Raw genomic sequence first — 14027 nt, forward strand, 5'->3', positions numbered from 1 at the left:
GCCACCTCAGTGTTTTTTTCCAAGAGAATTATAAAAAAAATGTATTCCTTCATTTTCTTTCCTGCTGGAGCCTATCCCTGCTGAGGCAGGGTTCACCCTGTCATATCGAGAACATACAAGTGTCAAGTAGAGTAGAGTTAGCTAGCGGCGGGGTTCTTCGAACGGTGAAGCAGAGCAGGGAGAAAATAAAAACACTTCAACCCATCTGATAGTCCATGGTTCTTCTTCCCAGGGAACACGAATGCTGTGGGAGCTTCGCTCTTCATGTGCCGTCTTCCTTCTCTTCACGGAGGTCACACTTCCTCTCAGTATGCAAAACTAAAAGGTTCCCCCGCAGGAGGCTAGATCCTGTAACAAACTTCGAGCTGGACGGTTCTTAAAACCGTTCTGTCCCATTATCGGGAAATCACTGACCTGCCGTTGATGCATTCTGCAGTAACATCCGTAAACGGTAAATACTTGTCCGCTGCAGTGCGACTGTGAGAGCTGAACGGTAATTGGTGCGTCTCCTTATCTTCACACAGTACTCCGCCGCACCGCTGGCAGCGCTGAGAGATGTTCGCTCTGCCGAGCTGCCTTTGCGGATCTGAGGCCTGGCGGTGAATCAAAGCAGGGCCGGATCTCGCTCTCTCGCCGATGTGGAATTTCGGGTGTAATCGCGACAGGCGCAGCACCGCTGCGGACCCAACACTCGGAACACAAACGCGCGTGCTTAGAAATACAGTTATTCAGCTGCATCAGTGGTTTATTTGTAGTGCAAACGCCTTCAGATTGTTGATAGAACAGGCATCTAGAAATAGGCATAGTGGTTGCCGGTTCTTTTTTTATAAATATATATAGATATATATGTATATATACATAGTACAAAATGAAATTTAGAACACAGTAAACAGAAACACTTGATTGAAGTAGAAAAAAAACATTTGTCACATTTTCATGATGGGGGAAAAAAAAGAAATACACACACACAACCACACACACATATATATATATATGTGTGTGTGTGTGTGTGTGTGTGTATGTGTGTTACTTTTATAAAGACATACAAATATTCACAAGGCACCAGAAGGCTCATTCACCAACATAGGCACACAAATCTGTGCTCAATATGTGTTTGTGTGTGTTTATGTGTGTGTGTGTGTCTGTGTGTGGATGAGTGCACAAAGACTTTCCCCTGTCCATCAATACTGTTGGAGTGCATTACGAGTTTTGTTTGCACCGACGGTGTGAAAAGTACAGTGATAATAAATAAATAAAAAGCGTCCTGACTGCGTCACTCTATGAAAACAAATTAAAACCCAAAGATCAGGTAATTAACATAATCCTCGAGTTAAAATTCGAGTAAAAAAAAAAAAAAAAAAAAAAAAAGAGGCAGCATTTGAACACCTCAGCTCACATTCATGAAGGCGCCGGCGTTCATAAACACGCTGTGCGCGGCGCACGGACGCCAGGCGCGGGAACGGGTGGACGAGGCCCGCTAAGATTTTGTTTGCGTTGATTTTCCTGAGCGTTAAAAGGCAAATAATGGTGAGAAACCCGCTGGCGTGTTAAAGAGCGTGGACCACTGAGGGTGGAGCGGTGCAGTAGTGAGGAATAACAACATTCATTTAAAGCGGCTTACAGGTGTGTATGATATGAGTTTGTATGATATTCTTTTATATTGTGAAATCTCTCAGGCTGAACTCCCCCAGTGGTCTTACCCTATCCAAGCACGTCCGAGGAGGGGGGGGGGGTCACCGGCGCTACAAATAACAGGGTTCACCCTGAGTTGGAGCTAGTCTGCCGGGGGTTCGGCTCTGGGGATGAGCGATTCCTCGAAGTCCGGGCTGCTCGGGCGCTTTCGTGGAGCGACTGGAAAGGGAGGTGATAGAAGAAAGACGTCACGTACGTCGGAGCAAAGCCACGGCCCAAAATGCCCAAGGAACCTACAACCCCCCTGCTTTGAAAATCGACCGATGGCGTTATTTTCCCGCCACTCGCCCGGCAAAGAGCCGACGCTGTGGATGGGCTTTTGGCCGCCGCCCATCCTGGAAGCGGAGCAGACGCCGCAATAATTACGGGTCTCTCACACTGAGCCAAATATCAGCACGCGGCTTAGGAAAAGTGCTACAAGGGATTCTGGCAACGGGCCACTGGCAATGATACACACACACACACACACACTTTCTAAGCATTGATGGAGGAGTTGAATTCTGGGTGTCGAATGGCGGGAATATGCCGAGCGTGTATTTCATCCTCAAATCGACCCCGGAACTTAGAGGTATATCTAAAAAAAAAAAGCTGAGGGCGTTGTAACGGGAATGAGAGGGGCGCCGCGGCCACGCCGATGAGTCCGTGTTGCCGGGAGGAAATATGAAAAATTCAAAAGTTTAATCGTTCGTCCGGAAGACACAGCTCCCGTGATAAGGGAGAGACTTGAAGAAACAAAGAAATGGCATCCAAATTGAGTTTTTATCCCCTTTTTTCATTAAGAATTCTAGAAATAAAAGTGTGTCCCGACCCCTGAGGGTGGGGTGAACGCTCTAAAGAGCCGTTTCCTGTTCTTGCTTGAATAATAAACGACCGGCAAATAGCTGAAGTGTCTCTAGAAATGTCTCTGAATGAGAAATAAATGGCAGTCCGTCTTGCAGCATGAGGGGTTCCGGTCTCCGAATACTCACACAGCGTCTCCGTCCTCGGCGTGCTGCTGACAAACTTGGCGGGGCTTTTCACGGAGGTGGAGAGCGCCGCCAGCCTCAGGCTCCGAGATGTGGTGTCCAGCTTCTCCTCCTGGAAAACCAGACCGGGTCAGAGAAGGAGCAGTGGTCCACGGACACCAAGGCCAATGATAAAGACCAAACCGAAAAAAAAAATTAAAAAAAAATCGGCTTTTCGATGTTATTTCATCCCCGAAAAGCCAAATTGAGCTCCCTGTGAAGCGGTGTGTAAAAACACAGCAATTCAAGTATAAGTAAAACCCAATTAGTTGGGTAAATAAAAAGATAAAGACTCATCAGTCTACTTTCGAGTCAAAACATTTTAGAAGTTTTCTAACAATAATAAAGTTCTTACCAAACTAACCATGACAATTCCTTATTTCATTTCATAGCTAAGCTACAGTCATAGTTTTGCTACTCACCTAACTAAACATGAGGTTCTGGGGATTCACGATCATGCTTGCACAAATTGGAAACCGTCATTGTATGTGTTTCACAACCCAAATGTATTTCAGACCGCCAGATAAGAAAAACCGTCATTAAAACTCGGGAATAAATAAAATTAGGAAATTACGGTCCGTTTATCACCGTTTCTCTGCACCGGTTTTCACTCTGCAGCACATCACGGTGCCGGCGGGAAACCTTGATACGCACCAATTGCACAAAATCCAATTTCAGGCCGGCGCCGATGAAAACCCAGCCAAATATGGCTGCCCTTCGACGTGGCCCTGCGGCATGAAGGGTCTTCACAGGACGGTCGATTCCTTAAGACCTTGACTCAGGAGTTTAACCGGTTCTGGAGGCGAGTTCGCACTCAGTTTGCTCGTATATCAAATTAAATTTCCCCACTGAAATGAATTAAAACCCTGTTAATCCGTTCCAGCTGTACGTTTTTAAAATGAGAAAAATGTACTTTATAGATCACAAATAGTGTATAAAAAAATATGTGAAGAAATAAACTGTTTTTAATATGTGTATTAGGTTTATATCAATTTACCTTGAAGATCGGCTGAGGAGTTTTTCATCTGGTGATACATCGCTTAACTTTAGCTTACTTGCAACGCACTTCATGCTACGATGTGTTGACAAACACAGTTGCACACTTTGCGACACTTTAAGGCTAAACTTCATTTAGCGAGGGAGTGAACGCCGCTCCTTTTTTTAAAACGATCAACCCGTCCCTGACCGGCTTTGAATGACTCTTCTGACGCCTCGTCTGTTGACGTTTCCACCGTCTGCTGCACCGAATCCCTGTAAATGTCTCTCGCGTTGTCACAGATGACGCTCTCCGTCACAGTATCTCACAGACAACATTTTTTTTTTTTTATCTCGTCACGGACAAGTGGCACACCACACTCGTGTTGTTCAATGATTTTCGCTGGGCTACCTTGTGGCGGTCACGTCCAACGTTTTTTTTAAATGCCACTTGACAGGCAGGGAAGTGGCATTTAAGTCGCTCGCAACTCCGATCCCTGCTCGTATCACTAAGCAAGAAAAATCGACTGAGCGACGGCTCGTGTCTCGCAAAAAGCGCAAGTTGATGCATTCGTAAGTAAGGATTTTCAGTGTATTTAGTGCAGCCGGTAGGAGATTTGAAGCCCGTGGTAAACTAGCTCTGCCGTTTGATAAAAGGCTGATTTAGCAGGCGTTTGTTGGCCCCGCACCGGACCAGCACTTGTATTCGTTAATGCAACATCAGGGCCGCCGTGTGGACTCATTTTGCAAAAAATGGCTGCTATTTTCCTCCTTTTCGAGCCGGGAACTGGTACTCCAAACGGCGCGGGGGCTGTTTGTTTGTTTGCGCGGCGAGTCGCGGTGATGGAGTCGGAGGCGCCGCTAAGATGTCCCATCAATTTCACTTCCCCGAAACAAACCCCGGACTGCCGGCTGCTGTTAGCTTAATGCATTCCTCTTTTTTTTTTTGTGGTGTTTTTTGTTTTTTTGTGTAAAAAAAAAAAACGGAAGTCGTTTGACAAAGTGGCGCGGGACCTGACGGAGTAAACAGATTTCAAAGAGGCTGTATGGTTGTGCGGTTTCGTACGGACGGCTCCTCATGCTGCTGTCGCGGATGAACAATGGAAGATAAGTGGTAAAGAATTTAAGTGTGGCTTAAGCGCACCTCTGCGCCGCTGCCCGTCATCCTCCATCCATCTGTGATTCATTACCCGGCGTGTAAAGCTATGCATTTATTCACACGAATTGCAAATTAGCCGAGGCGCGGCGACGCTGACATTAGCGGGCTGGACTAATAACTAGCTGCCCGAATCAGGCAATCGTTTCCAAAACAGCTGTTGTTTATACAAAGTGAGACGATTAGTAGCTAAAATTAGAAAAGTGTGGGTTTCTGAGTTTCCGAGTTTCGGCTCTTGAAAGACCTCAAATTTTTTCCGGAAGATACGTAACCGCTTGTCTTTAGCAGTGTGTGTTTGTTCGCGTTAGTTTGTGTGTGTGCGCGTCATACTCTGTACTCTTGCATTTTGCATTCGGACTCATTCAGCTGGTGCTGCAGATCCCAGACGACTTCTTTGTATTTGGCGTAGCGCTGCTCCATCATGTCCCTCTGCCGCTGTGACTCCTGCACAAGAGAAGGGAACAAATTATACAGAAACAGCTTCCGTGTACAAAGTCGTTACGTGCATTGGAGTGCGTTTCATTTTCAAACCCGACCTGGGGGACATTAAATCATTACCTTTGGTTTTTATTTTCATACTCAGCTATCTGTCTATGAATAAATCTCACCTCCAAGTCTCTGAAGTTCTCCATGAGACGGTGCTTCTCCGGTATGGACTCCAAGTGGTCCAGGGCCACTCTTGTATTCTGGTGACCGCAGAGCAACAGCGTGAGCGCGAACAACTGTGAATATTTTCATATCAATACACGAAAAAAAGACAAATGCTGCCACGCAAACTCAAAACGGCCCGGAAATAATTACACAAGTAAATAAAGCCTCCTGACGGTGACGGCGAAGGGAGGAGGCGGCCAAACGCGGGATATTTAGTGAAATGAGATACCGATTCCAGTCAAAGGGTCATTTGAAGTTGCGATTGCTTGTGGCGTTGGCAAAGCTGAGTCCTCCTCCCGTGTTGCAGCATTTTAATGTGCACAGATAAACGTGTACTGGACAAACCCTGAATATAAACACGAATATTAATTACGACGAGTATCGCGGATGTCGCTCGGTAAATGTAAATGCTCTGACGGCCTACAGTTAGGAACCACGGTGTTAAAACAGCTTCCAGTTCTTCCTTCTTCAAAATAAAAACAAATATCTCCGCCTCCACCGTTACGTGTTCTTGAGCGGGTTAAGTAGTGCTAATGCGCTGTATCGCTGCAATTAGCTAACGACGACGAGGAAAAGACTGCGAGTGGATAAACGGGGACGCAGGCGCAGAACAGATATTTGAAAAATAAGCAATAGGCAAAAACGTTTTTGCACAGATGCAGATTTGGCATATTTAGGCTCAAGGCGCTAAATCTAAGCATTCCTTTGAGGCAATGCCTTCGCCCTCCTCCACCATCTGGAGCTCCACCAGGACTTCGGGGCATTCATCGCAGAGCGCGGATTAGCCGGCGACGTACGTCACATTTACCGTCGACGCGGGATGAGAGGGTTTATTCGGCGGGGGTGACGAGGAGGGTTTGCTGCAATTTGCGATCTTTCTTTTTTTTTAATGGTTGGCGCCGCGAAACCGGCATCTGAGAAATATAAGATAATCCTTTACAACCTGGCACTACCGAAATACAGTTTGTTTGTTTTTTTTTAATTTCAGCCTGAATAATCTAATTCTTTGTTGGCATTTATTCTTTTGGAATGCGGTCTGTACCATCTGATTCACTGGATGGCTCCTATTGATTCGATCGTAATTACCACGCCGAGGATCTGAATTATTCAGTAGCTCGGTTTGGACTTGGGTCGCGCCGCGGTCTTTGGAATCCATGCTTCTCCCCGCTTCGTCGCTCTCCTTTCCGTCACATCGCGGCTCAGATGGGAGCGCGATAACTTGTTCTGGGTTCTCACGCCGACTGCGAGAAACCGAAGTGAGACTCGCCGGATGATCTCAGCGGCGTGCCCCGTCTGCGGCGTCGATACGGCGAGCGGCAATTATTCGGCGCGGGGTACTTCCTCTGCTATCGCGCAACGGTTAATTGAAGTGACCGAGCGGCGCCGCGTACATGGCGATGGATAGACGGCACAAGCTACGTGACTTAATTTACTGTGTATTTTCCTCTGAGCCGGCAGAATGTTCCTCGGCTGTCAGTTAAGATAAGCAATTCCACGCCGCCGTCAAACAGCTGATTAAGGGTGTTGGCGGTGGACGCTAGGTCAACGTCGTGTTGTCGGTACACCTCCACTCTTAACCCCATCAGCAAGACTTATGATTATTAACAGCGGTCTGAGCCTTGACTAAAGCAATTAATTTCCAACTTTGCGTTGGCCTATGCGGATTTCTAAACAAATACAACCTTGACCGAACCTGCCTGCGAGGCTCCGCTGATTCAGGCCGAAAGTCAACGCGACCGCTACGTTTAACAACCACCGGGGCTTCGAACGAATCCCGCCGAGACGCGACACGACACCGGGGTTTTAACTTACCGTCTCCAGATCCAGAACGCGATCCTGGAAAGAGGGAAAGAAACAAAGATGACTTCACGCGCAAAACTGTAGACGCGAAACAAAACGCGGAGCCGACCGTACGGCGATGAAACAAGCCGGGACGCGCACAAAAAGGTAGATTTGGCAGAGCGCGTGGGAGAGAAAAGTGCAAGGAGAGTGGGATGTTCCAACGAAATGATAACAAGGAAGAGAAATGGCAGTGGGAGGTTGGAGGAGGAGAGCCTGGAAGACAACAAGCTTCTTATCACGCACGCACAAAGACAAACTGCTCTCGTTGCTCATCCAGCTCCTGACTGATGTTCCCTCTATGACAATGCGCAAGTGATGCTGCGCCTCTTATCTGCCACTCAAACACACACCTGCAACTGATGTGTTTGTAACAGGGGTACTTTTTTTTCCCCCCCGCTCTCGGCCAGGCAAGACTTTATTTTTTATTTGTATTTGCTCACCCGTGTTCCCTCGCTCTAGCTGTCCTCCCTCCCTACATCTTCCTCTTTCCTCATTCTTCATAATTAAAAGCTCGACTGGGTCTGGGAGTGCTGATTAATTGCGCATGAGCTCTAGCAGATGCGAACCGCACACACACAGACATTTTTGGGATGGTGTTGTATGTGTGCGAGTGTACGTGTTTTGCTGTCAGCTACTACGGGAGAGCCGGTGGTCTGAAAAGAGTTGCGACGGCAAATCCGCCGATCGGTTGTTTAACCCCATGGCTTCCCTTGCTACGACAATTAGCTTCCTGTCCATTGCATCACACCGCCCATAGGGCTTAAGGCGATCCGTCAGAAACACGAGACAACAATTATGGGTTGCTAAGCCGTTTGGCAACGGTGAATAAAACCAAAATTGTAATTTAAAGGTGCTCATTGGAAATGAGCGGGCCGCAACAATGAAGGAAAATGAAACCGCAAGACCTCCCTGATTGTGTTGACATCAGACAAAGGAAAAGCGACACGCCTCGCGCCTCGCGAACAAAGGGCTCCGACGGGGATCGATATCGGTCCTGCGAGGTGTCGAAGGCCTCGAGAGGGAACCCGATTCCAGCATTTCTTCTCCCTCCAACATACTATCCCACACATAAGGCCATTTCAGACACGATTCAAATCACTCGCATTGCATAATAGCAGCTGGGATGGATTTTGTGCATTATTGAATTTGTGCTTTGCAAACACTGTAACCGCAACGAGTCCCAAAGCTGGATATTGCCTGTCGCTTTCAGTCAGCTCCACTAAATCTGTCCACGCTTTAACTCAGAAAGGGGAAAGCGGTTGTTTTGGTGATGGATTAAAGTCCCTCTTTTTGGGCACGACCGTAATGATGGGCGCTCTTTGCCTTTGCCGTGCCGCACGCGTGTTTGAAGAGCCGATGCGCTGCTGAATTATTCCAGAGGAAACAAATTATTAATACGGACAGGCAGCGCGAATACCATCAACAGACACACTGTCTATTATTCCATGACACCTTTGAGTGGAATCATCTGCCGTATCTGTGGCAGTCGCATCTCGGCTGCCGAAACCAGCCATCATTACAATTTGATGGATGTCGGCAAGGAGGAATTCATGCAGGAGGCACACAATGCTTTCTCTTGGATATACTCAGGAAACGGGAGGAAGCTGACAGATGTGCATGAGAACTGGACCTGCAGATGATTTTCAATTTTTAGGCATTTGCCACGTCCGAGTAACGGAGCAAAAATGCATTCTGAATCTACCGCTTTCTGATGAACGCAGGGAAGCAGGTTTGTTCTAAACACAGAACTACATGAAGACTCCAACTTTGACTTAAATATAGCTAATGGGGACTCGTGATAAATTCAAAGAAGGGTGTTACAATTTAACTAATGAAGAACAAATTCAGGTTGGAATAATAGTTGCTATCTATGCTTGCTTTTTAGTAACTAAACGAATGTAGCAATTATTTGGCCTTCCAGACGAAAAAAAAAAAAAAAAAAGTGCTACGGTATTCCTCAAGGATGCTGTTTAGGACCACTTATGTTTCCCCCTTTCTTTTACCTTTCTTTTTAAATTTTTACCTTTACTTTTTTTACATAATATCACTTTTAGGAGGTATATCTGGGGTTCCCAAAGGGGTGATTGAGCCACCACGTATGTGCGCAAGCAACTACAAGTTCCAGATAGGTAACCGGCAACTTCACCTTTCAAATGATTTCTTCTAAAGAAAGGGTAAAACATAAGTGCCGCAGTTGAATCTGGTGAGAAACCAAAACGTACCCTTTCCATGCACAATTGGAGGAAGACTTTTATGCACGTCGTCATATTCAGAGTGCATTCGCTTGATCTGTCAATCTGCCATTGCTCTTGCAAAAAAAGAGAAATGTGGAGCGGCACTTTTCGGACTGTTCATAAAAAGCTACAACACAAATTTCCCTCAGAAAAGCGAGCTGAGAGGGAATAAGGAAAAAGAACTAAAATCACAATTGTCCAGACAGCAGGCAATTTTTCCAAGGGGCTGATTTCAAAAGCTTGAGACCGCCTAACAGCAGCTACTGTTCAGACTTTGCTTATCTGGCAGTCTCCGCGCAATGCAAGTCATCAGAGTCAGGTAATGACCAAAAAAGTACTCTGTTGTAGTGTGACACAAGGGTTCATGCAGCTATGCAAATGTATATTGTGTTAAGAATACTCAGTAGATATATGAATAAATATGAATTCAGCATTTTCGGCGTTGGTAGATCATATTTACATGGTCATTTGAAAAGTAGCTCACAAGGCATAAAAGTGTGGGCACCCCTGGTGTCTATCTACACTGAAAGATGGGCTGATGGTGAACACATTGACTTTCCATTTTGAAAAGACCAAATTTCAGTATCCGATACATCCAACTCACACTTGACCACAGTGGATGTAGCAACTGAGCAAGTTAAAAGACAAAATGATTAAGAATAATGTGTCTGGAAATTACCTTTGAGCGGCTCAACGGATAGAGTGGATACTGGAAAAAAGGGCAGGAGTACAATCATTGCTTAACACTATAGTATACGTATTGCTAGCTACCTAATCGAATGATAACAGCAATGATTAAGAACAAATGTACTGAGATTATTGCAGATGGAACAGGTTGGAGCGCAAAACATATGGGAAAAATACAGCTTCTCCCAGGCCACGTCAAACAGATGCAAGTCTAATGAACCATTAGCTCAGTCAAATGCAGTTATGATGTTATTATACTCTGCTGTACCACCCAGAACCATTCTCATACAGGACAGCCAATAAATTGTTATAGTAACCAGTTGTTTTCCGCACACATCACTTTGTTTCTCATCACTCGTCCGAGGGTTGTTTTAGTATCGTGGATCTACTTTAATACAAAATGGCCATGTTTTGGACTATTGCGGCAAAGAACTCAATACCCCGGGTATTTTTCCCGAGACAGTGATACAATGTGCTTAAAGAAAAGGTAAAGTGCTATTTTGTTCCCACAAGGAAACAGTAAGTCAACATAACTTTTTCCATTTCTGAGGAGGCGGCTGCTTTGCAACTTCAAACGCTGAATTGGCAGATCTTGCGGTTTCCCTGACATTGAGTGGACAAAACAGTGAGAGCTATTGTTAATTATAGCTGTCACGCGCTTTGAGTTGTTGCTGGCTGCACTGCGTGGAAACATGAACATGTTAGGACGGCACATTACTCAACTACTAAAGTATCAGCTATGAGGGATCTAGAACATCTTTATCTTCACTCCGTGTCACCTGCAGCCTCCGGGTCACGGCTCAATCCGCGGTGCCCCAAACCCCAAAAAGAAGTTAGAGATAAACTGACACATTGAGCGTAATGCGATATTTGCAGACTTTTCTAAATACAAAAACCCCTCTGTTAAGGTCACCCACTTATCTTCTAACCATATTCAGCTTCAGGGTGTTCTTTCCAACTGAAAATGATTCTTTTAACGCAGACAATGAAGCTGCTGAATAGATTTTTTTTGTTATTTGCGTAAACCAATCTGCACAGTACAATTTCATACTTTGCCGCTTTCTACAACAAAGACAGTAATTGCAGTATATTTTTTGAATTCTCTTTATATTACTTTATGTAGGGGATTTATCTGCAATACACAGAATGCAACATGCCATAATTGTCCATTTGCTCACTATTGTCAATGTGTACTTTAGTTCCAGTGAACTGCCAACTTTAGCTTACATAAAAGCACAAAACACCTGAAATGTAATGTATGCATAAATGTATCTGTAGCTATTTCAGCTATTTCCCAATATGTTTGGACTATGAAAGGATAGGTGGATAGCTGGAGTTTGCTTATTTCATAACTTTTTTTTTTTTTTTGGCCACCAGTCACATCAAGCTGCAGCCTCAAGACCATCATGCCACATGTTATAAAAACAGATGTCTTGATGAGAGCATGTTTCGCTGCCCGTGGAGATCATGCTGCCGGGAGACGTGCCTACTTCTTATGCACCGTCGCGATCGGTATAAGTTAAATGGAATCATCTCGCTTAAGAGAAAAGAAACAAATCCTTCACAAAGTTTCTCTGCTATGAAAAATCAATGTGTCATCCGCTGACAACAGTCAGTTCTGTACATGTTTTCCTTCCCAGTGCGCATATGTCACCGCTTGACATTGTTCACAAGGCGTCACTTTCTACAGTGTGTGTTTCTTTGTGTTTTTCTCCTTGGCTGGCTGCTTCTTGGCTCTCCGCGGGGTGACAACACAATGCCGTGATAAGACGAGGGGAGGGCTGTGGGCGGAATGCGACTGAGGTTTGTTTTTTTTGTTTTTTTTTAGGGGGGGGGTTGCCTATTTGTGCATTTCCGAAGAAGGTGCCAATGCAAGGCGACATCTAGTGACTGGAAATCACGCGGCCTAGCTGGAATAAAGGGCTGACCTGGAGGCTCCGTATTTCTTCATCCTTCCGACGACTCTTCTCCGACAGTTCTGAAAGGAGAAATCGCAATTTCAGTTTTAGACGTGAAAGAATACGGCAAATTCACAAGGGTGAGCGTGTTCACTCCGAACGAACGGGAAAATAGCACATTACAGGATATTCCTATACCGAAAGGAAAATGATTGGGTAATCAAAAATTAGAGTGCCTCAGCCCAGCGCTAACAGTTGTTGCAATGATGAATAAAGAAATCACAGCATTCAACAAAATTCAATATAAAAAAAAAAAAATAAGAAGAAGAATTTTACATTTTGCTTCCCCCTGCTCTCATTTACTTCACCGGCTGAATCTATTTTGGACTTTATTTGCATGGGTGTCCACACAAGGCGGATCTTCCATTTCCTTTTTGTTAACTGAGGCTAAACAGGGAATTGCAATAACCTTACTAATGTGAAAGGGTAAGACAATTAGTTATGGAAAAAAAAAAAAAAAAAAAAAGTTACATCCTAAATAATCCTACCGCCATGGTCTGGAATGGCTATAATAATTTGCCTTATCAGACACTGTCTGAATCCTTTCACGGAGTCTATGGAAATATCGTAGTATGCACTTTGAGATATTTCTGCATTGCTTGGAATATCACACAGGATGTGGTTTTCTCCTGTGTTTGCAGTCGCTTGCTTTCTTTGTCACTGCATTGGAGATCAAAAGTCACTTTCTGCTACTTCTCAGATGACCGCTTGGATATCTGGCCGGATGTGTGGGTTGTTTTTTTTTTTTATCCCCGCCTCTGTTGCCTGCAAGGCCATCAGATATTTGACTTCAAGTTAAAAATAGCCTATATTGGTGGCTCGGTTTCTGTATGAGACCAGCCCTTATGTGGCGGGAAAACTAATGGCGGGATGCAGTCAATAAAAGGGACACAGTAATTTATCTGAACATGATGATTAAGAAGGTTTTTTTTTTTTGAGAAAATCAGTCCTGGCACATTCCAGAAAGAAAACACCGCCGCATTATTATTCCCTTTTTCTTCATTTCACCCTTGATTCCCTCAGACTGTGTTTGCCGCTAAGCCGCTTGGAGTTGATGGCATTTCCACCTCTGCAAGCAACGTAAATAATCAGCCGGCACCAAGAAAGCGGTCATTTCTGCAAAACAACAGTTTTGACTGGAGGACAGAGAGCCAGGCTCCCTGGTCCTCATCTGCAAGCAACCATCCAGGACAGACTGATTCCATCAACATCGGGCAGAACGAGACTCCTAGCAAAGGGAGGCGATGCTTCAAAATAACAAAAAAAAAAAAGTTTTGTTAGCATTGATAGCTTACAAAACCGTCTCTTCGTATATTCTATAAAATGGAATTTATGAGGAGAAAAAAAAAAAAAAAAACTTGTTTACTGCTGTGAAAATAAAATACCGCTATTAAACGGCCATTGTAATCCATCTGTACGTTCTCACGGATGGCAGCAAATTGTTGTTTTGTTCGGTTCAAATTGAATGAGGTAGCCTTCCGACTCCTGACTGACACTAACCTCTTATTTCTCATTTCGCAGGCTCCCGGGGGGCATCCTGCCAGCTGCCCAGCATTATTTATTATGATAATTAACTCATTGCATTATATCAGCTAGAAGCATGTACCTTTTAGCATTATTGTAATTATTGGTATTTTTTAGGAGTTATTAGCTGTCAATCACACTCTTGCTTTCTCTCTCTTTCTACCCCGACCGGTGGAGGCTGAAGGCCGCCCTCACAGAGCTTCGATCTGTCCGAGGTTTCCTTCCAGTAAAAGGCGGTGTTTCCTCGCCGCTGCTTCCTCCGAGGGGGAATGTTAGGTTTCTGTGGATTATTTTACAGTGTGGT

The 14027-nt window shown here is 44.9% G+C and overlaps 1 protein-coding gene across 2 annotated transcripts in view; it reads right to left on the bottom strand.

Annotated features, from left to right (window-relative positions):
* Positions 1-604: 604 nt before the first annotated feature.
* cep128 (centrosomal protein 128) overlaps positions 605-14027 on the bottom strand; it is a 43476-nt gene continuing 30053 nt past the window's right edge. The window contains exons 21-26 of one of the 2 annotated variants that reach the window (XM_086143330.1): positions 12170-12219; positions 7291-7314; positions 5436-5513; positions 5158-5271; positions 2661-2769; positions 605-1851 (exon numbers count right to left, since the gene is read on the bottom strand). In XM_086143330.1, the coding sequence (XP_085999456.1) occupies positions 1775-1851; positions 2661-2769; positions 5158-5271; positions 5436-5513; positions 7291-7314; positions 12170-12219 (452 nt within the window). In that variant the 3' untranslated portion in view covers positions 605-1774. The remainder of the gene's footprint in view (positions 1852-2660; positions 2770-5157; positions 5272-5435; positions 5514-7290; positions 7315-12169; positions 12220-14027) is intronic. The other variant, XM_086143331.1, reaches the window with a different exon arrangement.

This window comes from Fistularia commersonii, chromosome 36 (genome assembly GCF_037954325.1).
Source record: "Fistularia commersonii isolate RoL2024-O1a breed Wild chromosome 36, RoL_Fcom_v1.0, whole genome shotgun sequence".
NCBI lineage: Eukaryota > Metazoa > Chordata > Actinopteri > Syngnathiformes > Fistulariidae > Fistularia > Fistularia commersonii.